Consider the following 27558-nt stretch of genomic DNA (forward strand, 5'->3'; position numbering starts at 1 on the left):
AAGGGTGGCTAGTAGAGTACTGCATCCGACCACTTTCCCTCGCTCAAACTCGTTCGAATCTTCCACGCTCGAGTGGAATGATTGGTATCGGCCCGTATTTCAGAGTCCAATAAGCAGCACTGTCAACCTAAAACCCATACATGGAAGGAAACTACTCTATGCAATTACAATTCTAAATAATAATTTTGTATATTATGTAAGATTCAAATACAGCACATATGAAATTATGCAATATCTACAAACTGAAACGTAAAATGGATACACATACTGACAGACCTGCCTAAGCAATTACAAATATTGTATCACAGTGCAAGAAGTACGTGTACATCATTGTTCACTTACCGAAAGGGATAATCATATTCTGCGAAATAATAAAATGCAGTTATAATATTTAATTGAACATCATTTCAATGTGAAAATAATCGTAGAAACATGAAATGTCAGTCTAGGTACTATCAGTCCATAATCATCTATTTCATTTTCATATATCTCGGTAAGATATACAAAACTGCATTTTAACATTGAGATGATGACTATGTTCACTAATTTTTCAATTTCACTGTCTTTTTCTTCACAATACATATTTGAGGGTCCACTACCATAGACAAATTACGGAAATACATCTACTAATAGAGTTCGAGTGTATTTTGCTTGTTCAGTCGTTTTTCGCTCGAGCGGAAGAACTATCAATTCTGTGTGCCATCTAGCGTTGCCTGTGCGAACTATTTGTCACTCAAGCTAAAAACGCTCATTGCAGCACTTTAGTGGCTAGTCTTGTTATTAGCTTTTCAGCTGCAAGAATTGTGCAAGAGCTGTGTCAGATTCTTTCCATTAACACAAACAAATGGTATGAAATATTTGGTGTCTTTAGGTTATCACCTGATCTTTAATAAAACTTTGTGGAGGAGGGAAATCACTTCCTCACACACTTTAATGCAGAATAGTACAGAAGCCCCCCACTCCCAGAAATACAGTTACAAATAATATGCTACAAATTAGGTGATGTCAGATAACATGGCAGCCCCAGGTTAAAATATTTAGGGACTGATTTATCCAACCCCAAATACCCTCACCAGCCAATTAAAATTCTGAGAGCGCACCACATTTATTAATATTTTGAGTGGGAATTTATCAACAGCTGTTCAATTAAAAATGCTGGATAAAATTACTGCTTGACAACACGCCAAGACATAACAGTTGGGCTGAAAAGTTCGTAGGCTAACATAGTACAAAATATTTTTTTGACAAAATTCGATTTTATTATTCAATATAGTTGCCTTCGAGGGCGATACAACGATTATAGCGGTCATACAATTTTTCGATGCCATTTTTATAGTACGATTTCTCTTTAGCCTCAAAATAGGCCTCAGTTTCGGCGATTACCTTTTCATCAGTGCTAAATTTCTTTCCAGCGAGCATTCTTTTAAGGTCTGCAAACAGGAAAAAGTCACTGGGGGCCAGATCTGGAGAATATGGTGGATGGGGAAGCAATTCGTAGTCTAATTCATATAATTTTGCCATCGTTTTCATTGATTTGTGACACGGTGCATTGTCTTGATGAAACAGCACTTTTGATCGATTGTGAGCACGCGCGGCACCCATTTTGCGCACAGCTTTCGCATGTTCAAATATTCATGCACAATATGTCCAACACGTTCCTTTGATATTTTTAAAGTCTGAGCTATCTCGATCAACTTCACTTTACGATCATTTAAAATTATTTTGTGGACTTTTTTGATGTTTTCGTCAGTAACAGCCTCTTTGGGGCGTCCACTGCGTGCATCGTCTTCGATGCTCATTTTGCCTCGTTTAAATTTAGCAAACCACTTCTCAACGGTTGATTTTCCTGGTGCAGAGTCCGAATAATGTTTATCAAGACAAGCCTTGGCTTCAACAGTATTTTTTTTCACCAAAAAGCAATGCTCTATTAACACACGAAATTCTTTTTTATCCATTTTTTCACAATAACAAAAGCTGCTTCACTCACAATGCTATATCTCACGAACTAATTATCCGGCAGCTGTGAAATTTATACACGTATCTTTTGAAGGTTAGTACTAAGTAAAAATCACATGGATTTAATTCTAGTAACGCCATCTATGAGTCAGCCTACGAACTTTTCAGCCCAACTGTTACATACATACATAATAAAAAGAAAAAAAGTTAAAGTGCTCCCCTGTGCTTAGCACCATGCCATGAAGGTGTATAGGGGGTGTGGGGGTAAAGCCCCACTCTTTTTTGATCCGGTCGTGAGTGAGGGTGATGTGATCAACATCACACCCCTGACTGCTTTTAGCCCCCAGGGTTTACCCAGGTACCCATGTTATTTGACACTGGGTGGGCACCAGGGCTGCTTCCGTTAGAAAAGTTTCTGGATTTGAACCGGCTGGGGATCGAACCCAGGACCTTTAGGCGTTAGCGACTGAGCCACCGCGGCCACCATACAGACATAATGCAACTCCTAATTTTATTTTCTGGCATACTTTCAGTATAACCTAGTGCCATTATCATAAGGGTAAATTATATAACATACGCATGTCGAACCCTTTATTGTCAATTAATATAATCCAGAACACAATTTTATTATTATTAAAAAACAGAAAAATTAAATACAGGCTATTTACCTTGCTGTGTGTAAGATTTTCTCCATCTATATAATAAATCTTGTCAATGTCATCATTGTTATCAGGATTGTAAAAAAAAAAAAAAAAGTTTGCTATTTTCTTGTTGCGTAGGTTAAGTCTTGTATTTCCATGTTGCAGTTTTTCTTGTTTGTCAGATTAATTTAGAAGGACCACTGCCTTCGTTAACATCATGGCATCTAGGATGGAGATGGTGAAATTTGAAGTTAATGGGACAAGAAAAACTGCAATGGGAAATATGAAACTTTACCTGCATTTATCATGCCAAACTATATTTCTTTTAGTCACTTTTCTACCACTTTTTGGCTAAATGCATGAGGGTAAGTGATGATTAGGTAAACTGATAAACGGACACTTACAAAGAAGACCCACCCCCAGGCTGGTATTTGAACCAGGACACTTTGAAGATTGAGTTGGTGTTTAAGTCCACTTTATGCACAGTATGGCTATTTGGGACTGGACCTGCTGTTTAAAGTGGGATCTGAACCATTATGTGCCTCCACCGGGTATCGAACCTGGGACCCCTTGATTACAAAGCAATGACGCTACCACTGCACCATCCAGGGCCCGCAACACTTTGATGAGATCGAAAGTCGAGCATTTCACACTGAGCTGGCAATAAACTCAGTCTTATGTATGATTTAAGATTAGCAATGCCTGCAACCAGTAGATACCTGTTCGCTTACATGATGTTTATTATTGTACAAAACCTATGTTATCAACAAAACTTTGATGTTTTATGGTTGTACCATTCATTTCTTTATGTTAAGACAGTTTCTCAAACACACACCATTATACTGGCTGCAAGTCCAGACGTCAGAGCCTAACTAGTCTGCATCTCAAACTCGAATCTACAAGGGATGATCGAAAAAAAAAAAAAAAAAGGTTACAAAGCCTATTATGGCGTATGTGTTAGACATAGCTGGAAGATCAACACACCTGATGATGGAGGGCACTCAATACTAGTCCTCGATGTAATCACCTTTTTCGTTCAAGCACTTGTCACAATGGTAGATGAGGTTTTCCATACCAGTTGCACAGAAATCCACGTCAAGTTCTCGTAGCCACCGTGAGGCAGCTCTTTTGACATCATCACATGTCAGATAATGGTGGCCAGCCAACCAAATGGTAGTCTCAGCTCAGCTGATATTGAGCATAATGTTCTTCTTCTGTCCTGACGAATACACTCATCCACAAGAGCACAGTTCACGTCAGTGGTTGAGGTACTGGGCCTACCGCTCTGTCCAGGGTTGTCATTAACAATACTGGTCCGTCCTTCTTTGAAGGCACGACACCACTTCGCTACATGTTGCCTTGAAATTGTCTCCTCCCCATACACCTCCACAATCTGCCTATGAATGTCAGCAGGTGTAGTGTTTTTGGCCCTAGACGAGTCACCATTTTAAATGTCCGCTTCTTGGGTATACGTGGTCAGAATCCGAAGTCCTCAAACTCGCAACAAGACAAACATGTTATGAATTTACACAAATTTTCGTTACGTTACAGTGAATAAAACAAAAGTTATATGCTTTGTAACCTTTTTTTCCGATCATCCCTCGTATATGCTTTTGAACGTGGTCTCATGTAGTGTCCAGTTGATTTACATTGTTTTGTTGTTGCATTTCAATAGTTACATTAATAAAAAGTTGAAAAAAGCATAAACATGTTGATGTAGAAATGTAACATGTGTTTAATTTCATTCTTGCTGATTTTCTTTAAAAAATTAAGATGCTCTATTTTTCACTCACGAAGTATGAAAACCCATAGTCTGAAAACTGTCATTCAAATCATCAGAAGAAAACCTCTTTCTCACATCATTGTTTGTAGTACTACTTGCCCAAGCAATAATATTTACATGCACTACTCATCCTCCATATGATTTATCAAAATAAAGTATTTATATTTGACCTACCATATAACAGTTAACACAGGTAAAAGTTCAAACCTCAACTTTCAGCCCTATCTCAGAATCATCATAAGGAAAGGAATTTGGCAGGTAATTTGGAAGAGGAAAAATTGTGCTCTGTTGCTCCTGTACTACAATTTCTTCCGCTAGATGCACTTGTGTACTTTTAGTGTTTGCAGATTTCTGAACTCCTAGACAGATTTTTTATTTTATTGCAGTACACCAAAAAATTGAACCCCCCTACATCAACACATGAGATCTGTGAATACTGAAAATAGTGCAAGTACATCTAGTGGCAGAATCTATGAAGGACTTTGTGCACCTCTCAGCCTGCAAATAAGCTTACCTATTGTGCATGAACAGTGGGCAAGTTGTGTAGGTAAACTAGGTTAAAGGTACAAAATTGCGATTTGTATCTTAGGTTAAAAAAACAGCTGTTTGTAAATGGTAGCAGATGGTTATTGAATCGATAAGGTGAATATTTTTTAAACAAATAACACAAAATTATTATTTTATACAAGAATTTAACTGTTATGTCTTACTGTTACATTCACTTATGTCCTATTACATGTTCAAAGTTAATTTGAAAAAACTAATAATTGTTAGTGTGTCTCAAATTGTATGCTTTCTATAAAGAGAGTTACACAGGATATATAAAATTGCCAATAATCTGCATCTAGAAAATTTGATAGGCCAATTCTGTGAACTAAACTGAATCCAGCACCTTTGAATTAGTATCCGTGAAACTGTTTTTTCTTCTTTGTTCTGGAACTTGCTCCACTGTTGCTTGGCGTGTGTCTTTTGTTTGTATTTTTCCGGCTGCGGAGAAATACAAACAAAAGATGCACGCCAAGCAACAGTACAGCAAGTTCCAACGAGGATGGTGGCAGTGGCCACTGAAATTAATAGAACAAAGGAGAAAGTTTGGCGGATAAAGTGAGTACTAATTTCTCCGTATTTAATACAGGCAGTAATTAGCTATACAGCATTACAAAAACCAAGATTTCTTGCTGCCTGTAGCACACACATCTTCAACATACATTCATTCTAGACAAGTACACCGAGTTTATATTTGCAAATTTATTTAGTGTGCACTTTAATATTCAATTCTCAAAATAAAGCACAACAACATAACTACATTATCTTGTTTAATGTACAAAAAACATTTGATCATTTCTTCACTCTGAGAGGACAATATACACTACAGAATAACAATGTGATAGGTTATAGTTGAAGAATGTAGTAACAAAACTAACCTTGTGTCATTGGCAAATTTAAGAATAACAATATCAAATTTCCAACATTTGTTACTAACATTCTGTTGTGTTTTGTATCCATTTGGAGTATCACAAAGAATGAGATTAAACTACATGATGGCACCAAAAAGGGCAACCTGCATTACAAATTCATTTTCAACATCTACTTATACAACAAGAAGTGCAAGGAAATGGTCACAAAAACCATGAAACCAACAAGCATAGTGGCCAATAATTTAAGGACAAATTCTACAGAAACAGTGAGAGAATAAGTGTGTGTGTGTGCTTTAGACATGGACAAATTATAACAAATATAAAATTATCTAGGACAGTAGTCACAACATGTACTTAATTTTGAAATCCAAATTTTCAGATCAACCTTGATCCTTCCTTGGAGCTGGTCATAACCAGACGACAATTGATAGAACTATTAAAAACTTGATCCACGATTTGGTCAACACAATGATGAATCATTTTCAGCTAGTACAAGATCAGGAAATGGATGGCCATTCTACTGATGTGAACCTGGATTAATTTTATCATGTCCTGTTTATATCTTTCCAGTTCCATGGAAGGATTGGCTTCGTGTGTCAGCATGCTTGTTTTTAGCCTTGTGCATGTTACATTTTATTGGTTCTTAAATGCATGTGCATTGGTTCTTTTATTCTCTTATGATGATATTAAACACAACTTATCGTTCTTTCTCCCAGTTTATACATGATTTGAGATTTATTTTAACTCCTTAAAAATAAATTTCTGGCTTTGTAAAATTTGCTCTCAAAATACTGGCCACTATTCATGTTAAAAATCTGTTTAAATACTCAACATGCACAAAATTTCACATGGCGTTTTAAGAACTTATTAAATGTATTCCTTGACTTCCTTCTAAATTTCATCACTCTACATCCACTCTGCCTGTACATTATTTCATAACAATGTTCGTGAGAGAACACCATTAAGCCTTGTTTCCATGATAAGAAAAACTCAATATGCTGACCAAGGCAGAAAATTTATTTTATTTTAAAACAAACTAAACGTAACTTTTCAACCTTCTAGCAAGGTCTTCTTCAGACTCTGTATCCAGTACAAATGAAACAAGATACAAAACAGGAAGATATATACTATACACAAAAATCACTCCCCTCCAGACACAAGATTATTAGAAAGTCGTTTTCTCTCTAGAACATTCCAGCAGGTGGCCTTGTCAACTGTACTTTCACCTGACAGTGATTTGGATAAACATTTCCTTTCATCTGGAAAGTGGTTGGACTCTTTATCTCACACTCTTTTTCTTTCTTACAGGAAGGGAGGGCGAAGCACCTTAAGAATAGTGAAGAATGCAAACAAGAAAAAGGAAAACAGAGAAGAGGAAGGGATTATCTACGAAGTGAAGTGTAAAGAATGTCAGTGTGTGTACATAGGAGAAACGAAAAAGAGGCTAAAAGACAGGTTGAAACAACATAGGGATGATGTACGACTTAAGAGAAAAATGCGATATTTAAACACACGAGAGAAACAGGACATGACATAGAGTGGGATGAGGCTAAGCAGATAGGAAGGGAGAAGAGAATACTAGTGAGAAAATGGAAGGAGGCCAAGGAAATAGAGAAGAAAGATGAAGAAGCCACAATGAACTGGAATGGGGGACTGAAGTTAAACAAAGAATGGAAGAAGGTGTTAGAAAGAGTGGAAAGGATAAGAGCGAAAGAGGAGAGAAGAAGGAAGAGGAATGAAGAAAGAAAGAAAAGAGTCCAATCACTTTCCAGATGAAAGGAAATGTTTATCCAAATCACCGTCAGGTGAAAGTACAGTTGACAAGGGAAGGCCACCTGATGTAATGTTCTATAGAGAAAACAACTTTCTAATAATCTTGTGTCTGGAGCGGAGTGATTTTTGTGTATATCTTCCTGTTTTGTACCTTGTTTCATTTGTACTGAGTACGGAGTCTGAAGAAGACCTTGCTAGAAGGTTGAAACGTTACGTTTAGTTTATGTTTTAAAATAAAATAAATTTTCTGCCTTGGTCGGCATATTGAGTTTTTCATAAGAGAAGTATCAACCACCAATTCACTAGTTATTTCGTAGCACCCTATGTCTCTACTCCATGAACAATGCTACTCAAAAGCATCATCAACAAACTAGCCACTTCTCTACACGTTTGATCCGGATCCTTGTGTGCCACATCAACCAGCCATTCATTATACTCGCTAAATATCTGCTGCAGGTCATTGAGTATACATGTTCTCGGCACACCCAATATGACTCCTCCGATGGCATTTAGAACAGCCTGCCTCACGGCTGCTTCTCTGTGGTATCTAAAATGCCACATAAAATCCAGGAGGGATTTGCCTAAACTTGGGGCTGAAGGTATATTCACAGCACATTTCATGACTACCGCAAGGGTGTTTAGCAGTGCTACCAACAACACTAAGTCACGGTCAAATATACTTAAATTCGTAGCAAAATTGTGAACAAGAGGGAAGAAAAAATGTCCGGCAACTGCAGCGAATTCGTTCTTTTGCAGTTTTGCTTGTACTTTTTGCCCACTATGGTACCTTATAGTGTGACTTTGTATTCTCAAATCAACTACGCTTTTCCATGACGATTCTGTATCTTTTGGATCAGGTTTTGTACAAATTTGAAATGACTTCTTGGTGTCCTTTTTACCTCGCTGCTTCTGAACAGCTGACAGCTCTTGAGCTGAAGCCTGCAAAACTTGCAGTATATCCAACCGTCTGCGGACAGACAAGTTTCGCTCAAACAGCTGCTTGCACAAGAATTCAGCACACTGAGATGGATATACAAGGGTCACAGCAACCATAGAGTTGAAAAGGTACATTTCAAAATTATCCATTGCAAATTTATCTTCGGTACGGAGTAAGATTTCCAGTATTTCTACGGCAAGAGAAGCATCGTCATCTTGCAACTGTTCGAAAATAAGATCTTCGCACACTTCCAGGCTATTTATGAACAAATCCCTCTCGTTTAGCTCCATTAACCCCTCCATTAGGTCTCGTAGATAGGCTGGTTTCTTGGCTTTCTCGAGTTTTGTATCATTTGACATATCGTATGGTTCTAAGTCATCATCACTATCTAAGATTTCCTGATCACTTTCCTTATCTTCAGCTGAACTCATGGATTCTGCAATATGAACCTTGCTAATTTCTTCCATGCATTTCTCCAACTGCTGTTCATGGAGGGGATGAGTCAATTCCATTTTCAACCTGTCCAATGCACTGTGTTCGCTGATATCAGTCTCTGTCAACTTTTGCGTTAACAGTTCTCTTAAATCAGAGACAAGTTCCAGATCATCTGTATACTCAAACTTCAGATTACTCTCCCCTGGTCTGAAAAAACTGATGATTAATTCTGACGTAATCATTCCTATTGTACGGATAGTTTTCTGAGATGACGACAAATGAACCGGCACACTTTCAACAATTAGCCTTTCCACATCTTTCCAACACTGCTTCTTCCCATTCTCGTTCAGAAAAGCAACACACAATATAATAGCTTTCGTTACATATACGTGCTGTTCTACTGAAGTGTGTTGAATTGCGCTGTTGTCACCCCAAACGGCAAGCAACTTCAAAAGGACAGAAACCAAAAGGTTGCGACTGTTTTCGACACTTGCCAAGTACCCTAATAAGTTTTTCAGTATTTTGTCATTATCGAAATGTCGCAGAAACAACAGCTTGTTACACAATGTATGTTTCCAGTCTGTACAATCAATGACAGTGTCTCCTAACAATCTATGGACTGACGAAGGACTCGAAGTGTTCCGCAGCAACAAAAGAGCAGCATTTTCAACACTTCTGGAACTTACGTGGGCAAACATATGCTGTACAATTCTACGAGCAATGAAATCTTTCCTACACAACTCCTCAAAGATTTGCACTAATATAGCCATCCCTTGCAATGATTTAAACACAATGAACATTCTGCTTAGCAGCAATGATATAAAAGTTACTGAAAAACTGGTGCTTTCTGTCATAGCACTTATCAAAAACTCAACACAACATACGATATTGCACACTAAAATTTTGCAATACTGTTCCGGCATAAAAATTTGCTTATTGTTGTGCTGTAACTTATTTGCAATGTGATCGGGAATGGACACTAACAACTGAACAACTTCCTCCCTTTCAAAATCCCCTCTTCTATCACTATTATCAGAACTGGTAACCTTACTATGACTGAGCAACAAATCAACAACGATTTCTGCTTTCAAAACCCGTTCAAGCAAGTTTACGATCTTCTCTAACTTATAACTAGCAGGTGTTTTCTGTATGAATTCCACGAGAGTCTGTAAAGATTCCGAGGCAGGGCCATTCAGGAAAATTAGTTCCCAGTCACTATCTTTCATTTTACACCCAGTCCACTTAGGGGAAATGGCTTCAAGCACTGATATAATAACTGATCTGTAGAAATGTACACAAAAAACTTGCACTGGCACAGGCATTTCGTCTAATCCACAAAACCTCTGAGGTGTCTCAGGTCCTGGTAGAAGGCCTAGAAGTTGCTTCACACCCAAAGATATCTCGTCCTTCTTTTCACTGGTCAGCTTTTGCACCACTTTTTTAACAGCCACTTCCATTTCTTTCCTGTCACTTGTCCACAACAATGTCTCTGGCTCCTCACGTTCAGCTGCAAGTTGACAGAGTTCATTTGTCCCACATTCAAGTGTGCACATGTTATCAATATATAAAACATGTGTACTATTTAATTGCAGTGTGATTAAAAAGAGGGAAAATCAGAATTACAATATACTAATTAATTATAATTCAAATATAACTTGCTTTGTATTAGTTACAAATTGAGAGAAATTTTCTCAGATTGCCTGTGCAACCAGTCACAGTACAAATAATGTATACTGTAGGGTAACAATTTTAACATGGTGGGCACAGTAAATATGGATTATATATTGTACTGGTGATATTCTGCCTTCATTAACAAAGGATACGGCATCTGGGAAGGAGATAGTAATGCATCACGGCTTTACTATTTGTTCCTGGGTGGCGGTGGTTCCGATTATTCCCACTGGTGGGTGTTATTTGGCTTGAGTCGTAAAGCACAGCAGGCAACTCAAGCCAAGAAACACCCATTAGCTCTACCAGATAGGAGAAATTGGAAATACCACCACCTGCAAACAAACAAAGCAGTGACACACTACAATGCAGTGGTCCTTCGAAATTAATTGGAAAACCAATTAAATTTACAACATGGAAATACAAAACATAACCTGTACAACATTTTTAGTTTCTCAACGTTTCAATTTCCTTAACACCCTGTTCAGATGTACTACACAATACTGAAAAAACACCGATACTGAAAAAACACCGAGTCACTTGGCACTCACTTATAAGAAGGATTTACATCAAAATCCATTCAATCTTTTTAGTTCTTGATGATTTGTTGACATAAGTGTTAAGTGTTTTTTAGTGATGTGTACAAATTGTATTAATAGCTCTCTAGAGAAACACATGTAAACTGTGTCAATATGTTAAGAGCTATACAGTGGAACCTCAATTTTATGTTTTGTATGGTACAAGCTGAAAAAACTTAAATGTGTTAAAATTTAATACGTAACATTTTGCTGTGTTACGAACATCAAGATTGCATGGATAATGCGGAAAAATGTAAAATTTGGATTCCACTGTACAAAGTTTCAGTGTTACAGTATCAAGATTGATTGATTTGGTGTTTTAAGTCCACTTTATGCACAGTAAGGTTAATTGGGACTGGACCTACAGTTTAAAGTGGGATACAAACCAGTATGTGCCTCCACCGGGTATCGAAACCAGGACCCCTTGATTACAAGGGGAGGATGCTGCCACTGCAACATCAGTGACGCCCTTACAGTATCAAGAGTTCGGATACAAATCTCTCTGATCCATGGCCACATGAGATCAACTTATTTCTCTTGCATATATGATGGTAAACCTCTTACAGTATTTTCAGATATCGAGACTTGTACGTAAAAATATACACAATATGGCAAAAATTAACATAAAGAATACACTACTTTGCTTGCATAACAAAGAAAGCAATGGAAAGAAGTAATGACAGTTACGACAACTACTTCACCTATTCAAATAATTTCCCCTTCCATTGAATGCTTTCACAGAAGTCAAATATGTAATCTTAACCATTTGTGCTTACTCCTTACATTGGTATGCAAAATTACAAGAGTATCATTCAAATCAGGGAAAAAAGCTTCACATTTTTCTCACATGAATGTTTAAAAAATCACTCTGTGCATGATCTATTAGAATAAGTTACGCTTCAAGGTAAGTTAACCACCACTTTTTCATACAGTGTATCCATAAAGCTTGCAAATGCTGTTGTAGACTACAAATATTCATTAATCCTGTTAATTGTTTGTATTCTGTGCTGCAAGATTTGCATTACTTTCCTCTAGGAATGGGCAGATAAGAAAATTCTGCAGATACCGATAAACCATGCAAAATTGTAAATGTCCTTTGAACATGAATTGTTCATTAACATCCTTAACCCTTTCGAGGCGGAGCCTCCAGATGACAAAAGTACCTGAAGGACGGTTGACGAATATTTCGGCAAACACATATCTTCGTAATAAATGTTCAATAAACAGGAAACCGAATTTAAAAAAAAACACAATCTTTTTGCCTTTAATCTACAAGCATCCATCTCACACCTGCAGTCATCGCAGGGTAGACTCTGACGTCATTGTCATGTCGCCAGGCAGATTGTTAAAAGACAACAAAAGCCCATGTTTTTTCCCAAGGCTTTATAAGTTAAAGGGCTCAGTCTTTCAAGTTCTAAACAAGCGTCATTTCTACGCAGCAAATTTGGCTCAGGGAGGAAGAAAGGGATTAGAGCTTTGTTTGTCCTGTGTTTTCCACTTAGCAACAGGTGGGGAAGTGGGAGGGGGGATAAGGGGGGGGGGAGGAAGCTTTTCTGTGCATTATTGGAAAGTGCTTTTCGCGGCATCTGTGCCACACAGGTGGCTACGGTCTTTGGGGGAGGAGAGAGGCGTAGGTGAAATGTAATACGCACTTGCAGGCAAGGAGTTTGGCTGCACAAATCATTCTCTTGTTATCGGGCTATGAACGTGAGTCCTTTCAAACCTTGTTGTGAGAAGAAAGAGTCTTTTGTGATTGGAATCTCTTCGGCCAGGAGAAATTCGTGACTTATTGGAGGAGGGGTTTGACATGGGGGATGAAACAGAAGTTGAAGATATACAGGGTGTGCCAGAAGATGATCGAGAAGAACCAGAAGAGGAAGGGGGGAAGATGATGAAGAATTAGAGGAGAATGAAGATAGTGGTGATGCGAGTGCAGTGGGAAAAAGTGAAGAGGGGGAGATAGACATGGGGGGGAATGTTCTTCCTTTCTCTGGACAGCCAGGTGTAAGAGTTCGTGCCCTTGCGAACAATCCTACTCCTTTTCAAGCTTTCAGTTCGGATCGATGGGCAAATTTCTGATGGGAGTTTCCAGTCAGTTGTGATATAACATTCTCCTTGACCTTGAGTTTTCTTCTTAAAAAAAATTTACTATTTGTATTATCGTTTTGATATTATGTATTCGCCATTACATAACTTGGGGCAATCAGCAACAAGTGGTGGTTTGCCCAGATCGATGATTGCTACCGGATGGGAGCTAGCCAAACTTTGAAGAAAAAAAAAAATAATAATAACAAAATTGAAATTCCTCTTGTCTGTTGCTTCCAAATATGGGTACACATAGACATGTTTACCTTACCGAACGAAAGCCTTGGAAATTCTGAATAAAACTAGTCCTCATTGGCATTTATAGTGTTATTACAACTTTTTTAAAAAAAACATTTTCCAACATGTTACATTTTGCTTAAAATGAGCCCCATCCTTGGGGAATTTCCATGCATGATGAATATTTCGTCATCCGTCTCGAAAGGGTTAATGTATGCAATGGGTTTGGGGTTTGGCCTTTGAAAAGAAAAACATGTTTCGTAGGGATGAGCCAATGGTGATGCTGATGTGTCAATATTGGCTGATACCAGCAGTATTGATATTTGAAAGTAACAGTTTGATTTTATTTACTGATACTAGCAAATAAATATTTTTCCTTGTATTTTGATCCTTCGTGAGATCAGCAAAAATGCCATGCAGCAATTTTGCAGTCAAATTATCCTGGAAGTTATACAAAATTCAAAGTTTCTTTGCACCAATTATTTTATAATTCTGATGTAAATTAATATTATTTTAAAGCAAAATATTGGTAAACTGGTGCTTATAATGTACTAATGTTAATCAATATTTTGAACAATTTTTCAATGTTACAATTTTGACATATCTGTATTTGTCATAATCGGTAAGAGTATTGGTTATCAGTTCAAAGTGGTATCTGTTCAGCCCTAGTATTTAGAAATTTACTTCACAAAACCATGGAATATAAATGTGTTTATATTCATACATATATTAACAAAATGGCAGAAAAAAAACAACAAAATTTGCCCGAATTTCTGACTGCTTATTGATATATCAGATCTTTAAAACTACTGCTAATTATATGAACGAACAGATACACTGATGTGCCTATATTAACTGATACAGATAATCTGTCCCATTGCTACTTTTCTCCTCACATAAAAATGCACATCTTAAAATAAAAATTCCATGTAACTCACCTGGAGAGGTAAAAGTTGCTTCTAAGGCATTTGAGCCTCCAAGTAAACTTGGATTATTTCCTAGAATTGGTTGTACACTAGGCACTGTTGCTAGTGGTGCAGTGTTTAATCCTAGGCCCAACAACAGATCTGCATTTGATTTTCCCCCTGAAATACAAAAGTATACATACATTTCTTGAATACATATTGGTATAATCATTGTTAAAATGAATTTCTAGAGGCACATATTTTTGGTAAATAAAAAAGCAAAATTTCGGTACAAAAATTGAGTCAATTTCAGGTTCAAAAGTGGTAAATTAAATAATATTTTACTGTTATAGCGGTTAAAAAGCGGTATATAAAATTACATTTTGGTTTTAAAAAATGTGAATATAATGCTAAATTTGATTTAAAAACTGCATTTACTACACAAAATAAACATATCCCTTCTAATAGCACATTTATGTAGTTACCAGTGTATTAAATTTATTCCTATATAAAGGGGTCCATTTTTTGCTTTTCAAATATTTACAGCAGAATTAATCAATTTTCCGTGAATTGCATAACTCACAGGCAGCCCCGACCCTAGGAATTTTGCCGCCCCATGCAATTTTACTTTTAGCCGCCCCCAACCCAAAATACGTAAAAAGAAAACATAATGTATGAACAACTAAGCTTGTTATCCGGGAAATTTCACATGGTAAAACCAATTTTTAGCATAATAAAATGAAAGAATACATAATGCAAGAAGATAAGTTATTCATAAATAAGAAAATAATCAATGTTAACTGTTCCACATGACTTACATCAGAAGTACAGTCTGCAATTATGCTATAATATCTTGCTTTCTGCACCATAGAAACTATAGGGTGTTTTTTTAGTGATAGAACTTTGAATTGAAATAAAACACACAAAAAAATAAGTTTGAAGCCAATTGTGTTTTCATTCGAAAGATAACTTTCTGACATTTACTTTTTGAAAATAATTTCCGGCATATTTCCACCACAACTAGCTGTAATGAACCGGATTCGATCAGTCCAATTTTGAACCACTTTTTCAAGTAATTGGGGACGTATGTCGTTAATAACACGAGTTATGTCAGCTTCCAAAGTGTCAATTGTTGCTGGTTTATCAGCATAAACCAGAGACTTTAGATATCCCAAAGAAAATAATCCAGTGGCGATAGGTCCCATGATATTGTGAGGCCAATGCACTGACATCACCGATATTTCCGAAGTGCTCTATACGTTTGCGAACAGAACATTGATTTTGGAAATATATTTCCACAATTTGTAAACGTTGTTGAGGCGTCAATCTTTCCATGATCATTTGCCAACGCTCACTGTCATCAACAACATGTCATCAAAACAAAACAAATGACAGCTACCCCTATCAAAAGTTCTATCACTCTTAAAAAAACACCCTTTATTTCCTTCTTAATGGAATCAGAAAGAATAGAAATAATTTCATTCTGAATGTAGCTTTATGCGGGGATATGCGTTAACCTAGTGAAATGAAGTAATTCAATACAAATACTACAAATGTTTTGTGTGTCAACTGTACATACCTGTATCCGAATTATTTACTTGGTTTGTATTCACTGGACTAAAAGGTGCCTGACCATTTGATGATGATCCCTGCCCAGGGGAAAATGCTGACGTGAAATCAGCAAATTCATCAGTCGAGTTGCTGAAATAAATAATACAATAAGAATATTTTCACTGGATGTAAATATTATGTAACAAACAACTGTGAATCAAGAAAGTGACAAATTTTAATTCCATGTTTTCTTGCATAAAATATGCAATGTACAGTCTTCTGGATTGTGACGTACTATTTGCTTTCAATGGGATTATTACAATCCAGAAGTGTCCATGACTGTACAAGCAGTAGCCATGCATGGCTGTCAGTCATCTTGAGACAATGCTTTGGGGAGGAGGAAAATCAATTATGTGCAAAACACACAAATGCACATTACAAGTACATTTTTATGTAGTCATGAATCTATTCTCACAAAAGCACAACAACAAAGGAATTAGATTCAGTTCATACCAAGGGAATTTCCACTCACTCCACAAAAATGCAGGTTTCCCAGACATTTCAACTAATTTCCAGTAAATGTTTGATGTTTAACAGAATATGTAATTGATTGATTTGATTAATTTACGTCACTTTCTGCCATTTCTGGCTAATTTCGATGACGAGCATGAGTGATATTATGAAATTGATAAAGAGGCACTCATGAAGAAAAACCATGCCCAGATGAGGATTCAAACCTGGGATCCCTTACCACTCTGCCACAGAGGCTGGCTATATTGACAGCTGAATGCTGTTTTGTCGTATCTCCATTTTTTTTGTTTGAAATGAGTTGGACATATTATCATGTTCCACAGTTAAATGATCTTAATATAACTAATTTGCCAATCTATTTAAGAGCAAGACTCAGGATCGGTTATCTTCTTCAAGAACCTTAAATTTTTCGACATTTCGGGATATCAAGTAGCGTGAATTATCAACTTAATAAAAAGTTTGCAGAAGTATACTCAAAATTCACAGACATCAAACTCCTGCAAAGTTAGTGCATATGGACATACAACAAAATAGTATTCAACAGGCGATATGCTATTCAAAAGATTCAACTTTGTCAAGGGCCTTCCTCATAGAATAGTGGCTAATACGGTCCTTTTGTAAAGAAGGAATCCAAGGTTCAATTTCCAGAGGAAACACATTGGCTCATATTCCACTCTAAACTCTAGGCCCAATGTAGAGCATCGAATGAATTACTTCAATATTGGTTATTTTATGTGGCTTTTCTAAGTCTTTGATTAATCTCAATGTTGAGAATGAACAGCTAACAGATGAAATAGTTGCCTGACTGGCAGTTTACACAGTTTTGCAGAAATGCCAGAAGGAGCGTGTCAACAATTTTGTAAAGAGCAATTCATGTATTCAAACTTACTCGTATATGCAAGATGATCACTATATCTTAGGTAAACCACACTTCCAATCCTACTTTATTAAATATGTACAATATTCACTTCCCATGCAAATGTATAACATATAACCCTCTGCCCACAAAGTGAGTTGGTATCATTGTATGACGTCTTGTCTCATTTTGATTGGCTAGCATGCTCAGAGCCATGAGGAAGAATCAAGCCTGCTCAGTCGGGAGGCATCCGTTAAGGGGGAAAGAGTGGAGTGACTCTTACTGTACACGTGAATGGTGAGTGTGGCTATCCGATGGGGGATGTAAGTAGATTGGGGTTCCTTCTAATTCTTTATTTAGATATTTATTTATTTGTTCAATATTAGGTTTGTTATTTTCAATTGATAATTAGATTATTATTAGTTTCAGTATCCAGGAACCTAATCTATAATTCTCGGTCGTATGGCCGCGGGCACTACTCACGTATTATCCCCCAATTATTAATTAATTAAGTTGTAGGATATAAATTTATTTGAATTTGATATAAAAAGGAAAGGGAAATATTAACTAGGTGTCTATTAGAATTCTATATTCTGGCATTGTTAAAAATAAAATTGAAAAGATCTAAGTTCTGGTTTGAATTCGTAAAAATAATTTCCTAGAAGAATGGACTGGGACAACAGCTTACTTTCACTGTCACTCTGTTTACAGTAGATCCTGCTTTATGCAGTTGAGATTGAGCGTGACTACAATGAGATGGGAATTTTTTTTTCAGCTTAGTTGCAAGAGAGCGTGGTTCTAGTTCTGGGAAATTATTTGCTGCAAATACGAGGGCGATTCAATAATTATTGTCCCCGGCATACTTAGAGGATATGAATTGCAATGAATGATGGGGATATTGTAGCCTAATGTCTTAGATGCCTATATGCAAAATTTCAGAACCGTAGGTGCTACAGTAAATTTGTTTTTCTCTTTTTATGTGTAAGAGGTGGCACTTAGTTTGAAAAATGGAGAAAACCGAACAACGAGCTGTCATCAAGTACCTCCAGAAAAAGGGGCTAAGCCCAAAGGAGATTCATGAGGACATGGTCAGTGTGTTGGGTGATGTGGCTCCTACCTACCAGGTGGTAAAAAACTGGTGCCGCGATTTCCGTTGCGGCAGGGAAAGCTGTCAACAGGCCCCTGGTGCTGGTCCTCCAACAACAGCATCCACCCCAGAAAACATTGATGCTGTGCATGACATGATTATGGCTGACAGAAGAATCACGGTGCAACAGTTAGCAGACATCATGCACATCTCTGTAGGCTCAGTGGAAACCATTGTGCATGAACACTTGGGATTCAGAAAGGTGTCAGCGCGATGGGTCCCCAAAATGTTATCCCGTGAACAACAGAAAGACAGAGTTCAATGTTCAAGGGCTGGTTTGGAGCTGATGGGGGTATACCTGAAGCAGTTCTGTGATAGATTTGTGACAGTGGATGAGACATGGTTCCACCACTATGATCCCGAGTCCAAACGACAGAGTATGGAGTGGCGGCACAGCAATTCACCTCCCCCCTGCAAATTCATGGTACAAGCATCAGCACGCAAGGTTATGGCCACAATTTTTTGGGATGCGAAGGGTGTGCTCCTTATTGACTACCTGGTGGGACACACTGTTACTGGGGACTATTATGCAGCCCTAATCCCTAAGTTACGCGAAGCAATCAAGGAGAAACGGCGTGGGATGTTGCGGCGAAAAGTGCTGTTTCACCACGATAATGCTCCAGCACACAGAAGCCATGTTACTGGTGCCGCAATCCATGCTGATGGTTTCCATGTATTGGAACACCCTCCCTACTCACCCGACCTCGCCCCTAGTGACTTTCATGTGTTCCCGAAGTTGAAGGAGCACCTCAAGGGGACGCATTTTCCCTCAAATGCTGCTGTTATGGACGCTGCGGAAGAATGGCTCACGGCTCAGCCACAGACATTCTTTGAAGCTGGCATAGTGGCTTTACAGCATAGGTGGAAGAAGTGCATTACTGTGAAGGGGGACATTGTGGAAAAATAATACTGCTTATATGTCAGGGACAATAATTATTGAACCACCCTTGTATTTGTAATTGATAGTATTTTTAATTGCAGATTGATTTGTCCAAATTTGTAAGTCAGAAGATAGATAGTTGGTTGTTTGAAAGCAGTAAAGATGAGTCATGCGACCGGCAATCCCTTCCACACGGTCGACTTGACTTGTGTGCCAGACACATTGCTGCCACTTGCTGGTGACTGCACTATGTACCAGGGCTTACCTGTAAGTTCCACACATTATGAAGGTCAGTCATTAAACCAGTTTTCACCTGCCTTGCCAAAACCTCATTTGGAATTTGGTGATGTTCGAAAGGAGGAAAGGTTGGGTGAATAAAAGACCATCCCAGAATTTAATACATTTTTCTGCTGAATCGTACTTCCGTATTCTCTGGAAGAGCTATGAATAAGTTGTCTAATAATATGGCACAATATACTTTGAATCACTTTCTGCGAAATATTCCCAATTTGAACGATGAAAAGGCAGAAAATATCTTTAGGTTTTTGTATTCCATTCAAATGCTTGTAGAAAAGAAAATGTTTCCCGTAAAAGATATTTTGATTGCTGTTCTATCTAAAGTTCAATGTAGAATTAGTAAAATATGGTTACAACATATTCAGCAAAATTCCAAGTGGGACATAATTCTAGAAAGTATTGTAAAACAATTTTGTAACAGTCTAAGTGTGCATAGTTTAATATCTGAAAAGGTATTAAGAAAGCAAGAAATTTAAGAAGACCCGGTGGATTTTCTGGAAACTAGGTTAAGAGGAGCCAAGATTTTGCGAGCGAAATTTTCAGAATAAGAGTTCGTTGGACTCATGATTGATAGACTTCATACCTCTGTCTCAACAATTGTTATTTTCGGACAATCCTACTTCAATTCACGACTTGAAAAATAAACTTAAGATATTTCAAAAACATGCTTATCTTTGTCGTGAATATTTCATGGAATGTAAGAACTTTAGTAAGACACAAACTGGGAATTTGGTTAGATTGGCCTTTTTTTTACAGCTTAGTTGCAAACAGCAGGACTGACTTACGTATGGTAAAAAAAAATACTTTTTTTTTTATAAAACACCATGATAATTATAACAAATAATACATAATTATAGTAAAATTTACCAATAAAATCTGTATTAATTCTAATATGTATTAAACACAATCAAAAACTTTTAACAAGGAAGTTGAAATTTCCAATAGCTACTTATTGTAATAGATTGCTACACTAAAATAGTACAATTTTTACTGTAACTGCTGGCAATACTCAGTACATTAAACTGAAGTATGGTTTGTCCACAACAAATTTAAAATTTCTTGCTTGTTCATTATTTTCATGCTCTTTCCAGAAAAAGTAAATTACCTGACTTCTCCAGGATTTCCAGACTAGTAGACACCCTGCACAAACCTCTCGATGTACCAACACCTTACAACAAACTACGTATACTTTAAAAATCTTTCACTTTTACATTATCCAGACTTTTTACATACAAACTGTTTGCTCAAATTAGTTTACCTGCTTTGGACTGTAGCACTGGGTGAGGTCTTCCCGAAAGCACTTTCAAAATCACCAAAGTCATTATTTACACTTCCCATCTCAGTCGCTCTGGGATTAAAATCATCATCTCCTGTCGCTGCACTTGATTTGTTATCCAAAATCTCACCCAAGAGGTCGCTGCTGTTCTTCTGAGGATGGGCAGGTTTCGCTGGACTATTGTTCTGGAAATCAAAGCAAGTTTCTTTCATTAAACACACACGTTAATAGTTGGAATATTAGAAGACATTTTCAAAACATTGATGGGACAAACATCAGGTTAGAGTCAAATCTTGGCACAGAATGTGTACATAAACTTTATTTTTAATTATTTTGTTCAATATTTGACATGTGACAATTGACTTAATGGAATTATTAATTGTATGAAGCAAAATATTTTATCTTTCCATTGCAATGATTGATTTATTTATTTGCTTTATTTTATTTCGCTTTTTGTGCCACTTTTGGCTAATTTGCGACAGGGATGAGTGATGATATGGTGAAATTTGATGAATTGACACTCACAAACATACAGGCCAGGATTCGAACCCAGGACCCCGGGCATCGTAGAGCGATGTGCTAACCACTCCGCCATGGGGGCTGGCTTTTCATTGCAAAGTTAGGGGCCAAATAGTTATAAAAAGGAATTTTACTGAATTTGGAGAACATTGACTTTTGCATTGTTGGCCCTCTATTTGTAACTTTTGCATTTCCTTCATTTTATCTTGCTTTAGGCTAATGGAGCCAATGGGGATGAATGATGATTAGATTAATGCATGGACACTGGCAAAAGAACACCCATGACCAGGACTTGAACCTGAGATCATAGTGGTAAGAATGCAGGTCCAGCACTCTACTTACGTGGCAGAGTCAAGGAAGGTATTTAGATCAGTGTTATACTTGTCCATGAGAGTTAATTAGATTCAGTTGTTGACAAATAATTCAAAAGCAACGTACACACACAACAAACCTAGACATAACCAAGCTGTTACTCTTTATGATTGTACCATAATTTATTTATTGATATTTAATATCAAGGGCACATGCTAATTGATATGTAAAGTTAAAAAAATACAAAGGTATTGACATGTAAAATTGTTGGGATTGTTATAACTTTACAAAAAAATGAATTTACTGAGTAACAGTCTCACCAAGGTTGAGAATTACTCATTCAGATCATTGAACCTCACATTGAAAAAAAAAACATCCAAAGAACAAAATAAATTTGCGTGGTATTACATTTGTTACAGACATTGAAGAGTTAGTATGGAGCAATAGAACCTTACTAGTTATTGCACTTAGTGCTATTGATTGAACATTTAGGACAGTACAAAATTGATTGATTTAGTTCATTTTACTTCGCTTTTCTGCCACTTTCTCTAATGACGAGTGATGAAATTAATGGAAAGACAATCACAAAGAATATCCATGTCCTGGCTGGGATAAAAATCCAGGAACAATACAAATTTGACAAATGCTAGCCAGTCCATCAAGCTTACAATCATTATGATACGAGATCGAGTAAAACGATCCAAAATAATGCAAAACGAAAGAAACACTGAATGAATTACCTGTGAAGCATCTTTGCCATAGTTAGCTGCAGCACCAAGATCCACTTTCTTCACAAATTTCGGTGTTGTACGAGTTTTCGGCTTCTCTTTCCTTTCGTACGAGTCCATACTATCTGTGTCTTTATACTCCTTTCCTTTTGGGTTCTTCTCGTTATCTGAGTCGTACTTATCTCCATCATCACTGAAATTTAAAAATAAATATTCTAAAGGTAAATCCTAATTTTAAGTCCCAAAGATCAGTAATATATTAGGAAAAACACTGATTTACCTATGTGCACAGCACCATGCAAATTTTGAATTGCCAATGTTTGAGTTTTCATTTTAAGTAGACTTTTTGTAAAGGAAGGACAATCGGGACTGGACCTACAATTTAAAGTGGTATTTGAACCACTTGTGTCTTCTCTGGGTATCAAAGCTGGGACCTTGAATATTTCTTCATTTTGTTTTAATTTATTTTGCATCCCCTTCCATTGTTGTGATGAGTAACTCTCAAATAATATGAATAGATATGAGAAGCACTAAAATTACTATTAATTTTTTTGAAAGTTGGTGCTACAATTCTGTTACCCGTTTATTACATCAACGTTTAAATTTTTAATTTGGTTGGATATATTCCAGTAATGGAATGATATACATTAGATGCAGATCAATATGAACTCTTTGCCAACACTAATAAAGTACACACTTTTAATTACGACCTTGAATGCTTATTTCATCTCCTTAATTACAGCTTGACTCAAATAAGAATGCCAGTCACTGAATTTTCAACTGTGTACGAGCTGAGAGTAGGGTTGTCAAAGGTTCCGGAATCAATAATAACTAATGGATTCATGGCACACAGGCACAATCGATTGATTTATTTTACTTTGCTTTTCTGTCACTTTTGGCTAATCACAAAGATGAGGATAAGTGAATATGATATCCATGAAGGAATACTCACAAAAAATGCATGGACCCCTTCCACTCCATCACGGCACAGGCACGAGAGAAGGGGAAGCAAAATGAGAAACATGACCGTGCGCTTTAGTTTATGACATTGCAGGGGGTCCTCTCACGTTGGCAAGCCATACTGGACGTAACTGAGGGATTTCAATGTGGTTTGCAAGGGAATTCCAACATTTTTTTTAATGAAACCAGGAAGTATTCTGAACGGTCTTCATTTTGTATTTATTTTTCAGTTCACTTTCCTGCTACTCTCGGCTAATTGCAACGATGAGGATGAGTGGCGATTACATGAAATTGATTAAGGGGCATACACAACGAACACCCATGCCAAGGGGTGTGACTTGAACATGGGAACTTCAGTGGTGAAACAAAGTCAACTACTTCATACACTCTTGTCACCAACCTGGTGATCATATCCATTTAAATAAAATAATAAATTACAGGTTGTTTATATATATCTTATTGGTAAAATTATTAGCAATTTAACTTATACTGTTCTAATATTCTTTCATGAAAAGAGAAAGGAGGGAGATAGGCACTGCCATGATGTGAGTTATTCGAAAGAAAACATGAAATGTATTGGTACCTATACAGCAATATTGTAAATGGTTGTTTATTTATTTATTTTTTACATTTTCCTGCATTACACATTCAATCTTGATGGTACCAACACAGTAAAACATTATAAAGTTTTCCTCGATTTTACATTATCCTTCATTTTTAGTTTTTGCAGCTTGGTTTCCTAAAAAACGTAAAATCCAGGTTCCACTGTAGCGAGAATAAAAATCAAAGAAAAACTTTTCTGGTTTAATTTCACCATAGTTCTATTTTCCTGTATGATGTTATAAGGGGAATTGGTTTCTGTTGGATTGGGGGTTTGCTTTGTCTATATTATGTTGCTTTAAAGTTGGTTTTACAAAAGGTTAACTTTAAATATATAATATATCAAAAACAGCAAAAACAAAAGAGAACCACGCTTTACGCGGCCACACGCAGACCCTATTCCACGTGTGGTGTTCCGTATAGTAACAGATATCCCCTGAGATATCTGTTAAGCAACAGACGAACTTTAGCCTAACTTTAATAATCGGTAACTAGAGGAGGGCTTAATAGGCTTATGATTCACTAAAATGATAGAAGGTCAGACACCTTTAAACGACATATTTATTCATTGAAAAGAACACCACTTGTGGCATAGCTGCCACCAAACATGAGCATTTCACTGTACATGGCACAAAAAAGATATACAAAAGATTTTGTACTTACATATCAGCCGTTTTCACACTATATCACTCATACCTGGGGCCTTACACACGCTATTTCACTCTTTATTGCCACATCCCGACACATGGACAAATTTGTGGTATACCACACTAAAAAATTACTATTATGTGCTTCCTTGGTGTAACAAAGGCTTTGGGGGGTGATAAATGAATTTTCCTGGCTTTTCTTGGAAGGATGGCTAAGAACAACTTGGATATTCTTTGATATCCTATGGATGCTTCTATGGCGTCAGTTCTGCCGACCATGTGGTCTGGATTTCCACATGGGATGAGGGACACAAAACTCGCTATTTTGCTGAATTTTCACTGGGATCCTTAAATGCACTTGTGGACACAATATCCCACTTGGTCACACACACTTAGGCCTGTGTTTACTGTAACAGGACCTTAGATCCTTTTTCCCTTTATGTATCCTTTGTTGTTGGCACAGGTGGCCATTCACACACTGGATTTTACCAGCAACTTCCAAGCTGACCTGCTCTCAGGTGGGTCTGTAATAGAGATGAGTCGTTCGCGAACGAACGAATCTTTTTGAACGAATCTTTTCAACGAACGACTGATCCGGTTCACTGATTCGCTTCGAAACGGCTCAGTCGCGAACGAATACCGAAACCGCTCCGCGCTCGCATAGGAAAGACTGAAAGACGCCTCGAGCGCTCGGGGGAAACAGTTGGTCCCTTTGTTCACACTCCGCGCCTGCGATTGAAAACAAAATTCCAGCAAGTCACGTGATACCCGAACCAACCCCCTCCCTTCTCCGCTTCACCGGCACCCAGGGAAATAGGACGAGTTTCCACTAATGTGGTCTTCAAAGGAAATTTCCTCTTCAGAGAAGAAAAAAGCGGAAGTGGCTAGAACCAGGGAGGGACAAGACGGGCACTTGTCACCCCCTTGGAAAAAGATAGTGCTGTTCATTTGGTACACTGTTCTTTTTACCTTGGAAAGTAAAATAAATATAAATGTTATTTATTCCCTTACTAATTAATTCAAAATAAAGCATCGCCATAAGTACGGGTACATATTCTTTGTCCCCCTGGAAAATAGTTTTGATTTATCCCCTCTGGGGATAAAAAGTCTCGACACGCGCATGGTTAGAATTATTTGGCAAATTTGTCGTTCATCCGAAAGAAAGGAAAATGCGAAAGGTATTTCGATCTAGGGATGTCCCGATTGATTGATTGAGTTGGTGTTTTTACGTCCACTTTATGCACAGTAAGGCTAATCGGGACTGGACCTACAGTTTAAAGTGGGATCCGAACCACTATGTGCATCCACCGGGTTTCGAACCCGGGGACCCTTATGTTAGCAAGGCGACGACGCTACCACTGTGCCATCGGGGAGGCCACATGTTGGTTCGGATATCGCTTTAAACTGTACATCCGGACTCACAAACTTTGAGAATTTTTTTGATAAGGAAAGATCTCGAAATACAAACATTTAAAACAAGAAAACCTCCATGAAGACATAAGTTTGTACATTAAAGAGCATAGATTCTTTGTTATATTCTAATACGTCTTACAGTAAAGCAACTTCGATTTCGCCGAAATCGTCAACGTACCACTGAAGGTCTGGGTTCGAAAACTTACATGCGCATCGTTATTGCATACCTTATGAGAGTCTCTTCATCATATACAGTAATCATCATTCACCTTCGTCGTAGATAGCGTCATTGCCTTGTAATCAAGGGGTCTCGTGTTCGATACCCGGTGGAGGCACAAGTGGTTCTTATCCCACTTTAAACTGTAGGTCCAGTCCCGATTAGCCATACTGTGCATAAAGTGGACTTAAAACACCAACTCAAACCAAACTCAAACCTTCTTCGTAGCAATTAGCCAAAAAATGGCAGAAACGACACACAAAATAGGGAAAATAATTTTAAGTTAAGACTCTCGAATATTTAAGTTTCGATCTCGATTTTGCATTCCCCGACGTTCTTGACCTCGTCTTAACAAGTCTCGATGATACTTATCTCTTCTTTACCTACGCAGGATGACATTTTCCTTATCACTAAAGTACCATCTTACGAAAAACAACAGGGCGATAAAGAGAATCAATGTATACTTACCTTTGCTAGCGACTGCATATTTATTTTTTCATACACTTATCCACGAAGGAAAAACACACCCACATACAGAGGGGAGGGAGTTAGAAGCGTTGCAGTTACAAGGGAGTCATCACTTAGTCTATTTTGCACCCGTCACATGATACGGGGTCCAACATAACTAATAAGTAATAATACAACTGTAATGCCGTATAACTAAAATCTTAAGATATTCTGGCTTCAGTTAAAAGCTGAGGCTGTAGAAGATCAATCAGCAGAAAGAAGGGCGAAACACAGGACAACACACACACTACGAAGATTATACTGGCCGTAGGTCCCGACGCCAGAGCCTCGTTAGCCTGCAAAATACAGTCCAGGTTGTACTACGTGGAAGTGAAGTTGGAAATTGAATGTACTACGTGGAAGGGTCACCGCTTACGCCACATGCAACAGATGAATTCCAAGAAGGACAAATAAGAATGTTATGAAAAATAACTATAAAATAAACAGGAAGGAGTAAAACAAATCTTTGCAGAGAAAATAAGTTTATTTTTAGTGGTTTATATCCACTACTATTTCACACATCCTGAAATATGTGACAGCTGGTAAACATTTCTGAGGCATTGTTCTCATGTCATAGGAGGAGGAAAGTGCATTTTCAATGTTACAGTTTCTTTTTCGGACAGAAGTTGCCATTATTTAAAAGTTCGTTGTACTGCAAGCTCATGATAATGGTCACTTGCAGGGATATTTACCGTAAGTTC

At 37.4% G+C, this 27558-nt stretch overlaps 2 protein-coding genes across 4 annotated transcripts in view; both read right to left on the reverse strand.

The window, feature by feature from the left end:
• The window catches only part of LOC146002852 (clathrin interactor 1-like), a 97145-nt gene that overhangs the window by 11542 nt on the left and 58045 nt on the right, over positions 1–27558 (reverse strand). For all 3 annotated transcript variants that reach the window (XM_083140844.1, XM_083140843.1, XM_083140842.1), the window contains exons 7-10: positions 22526–22706; positions 20937–21139; positions 15996–16117; positions 14450–14596 (exon numbers count right to left, since the gene is read on the reverse strand). In XM_083140844.1, coding sequence (XP_082996970.1) covers positions 14450–14596; positions 15996–16117; positions 20937–21139; positions 22526–22706 — 653 coding nt within the window. The remainder of the gene's footprint in view (positions 1–14449; positions 14597–15995; positions 16118–20936; positions 21140–22525; positions 22707–27558) is intronic.
• On the reverse strand, positions 7836–10437 carry LOC146003150 (telomere length regulation protein TEL2 homolog). Its single transcript, XM_083141333.1, has one exon. The coding sequence runs from the start codon at positions 10398–10400 to the stop codon at positions 7893–7895; it is 2508 nt and encodes an 835-aa protein (XP_082997459.1). The 5' UTR covers positions 10401–10437; the 3' UTR covers positions 7836–7892.

Source organism: Lepisma saccharinum, chromosome 19 (assembly GCF_977018435.1).
Source record: "Lepisma saccharinum chromosome 19, izLepSacc3.1, whole genome shotgun sequence".
NCBI classification, from domain to species: domain Eukaryota; kingdom Metazoa; phylum Arthropoda; class Insecta; order Zygentoma; family Lepismatidae; genus Lepisma; species Lepisma saccharinum.

What these genes read in the sequence shown, in the direction of transcription:
- LOC146003150 (XM_083141333.1), bottom strand. Translation starts at nt 10,400, where the DNA reads ATGGAAGTGGCTGTTAAAAAAGTGGTGCAAAAGCTGACCAGTGAAAAG.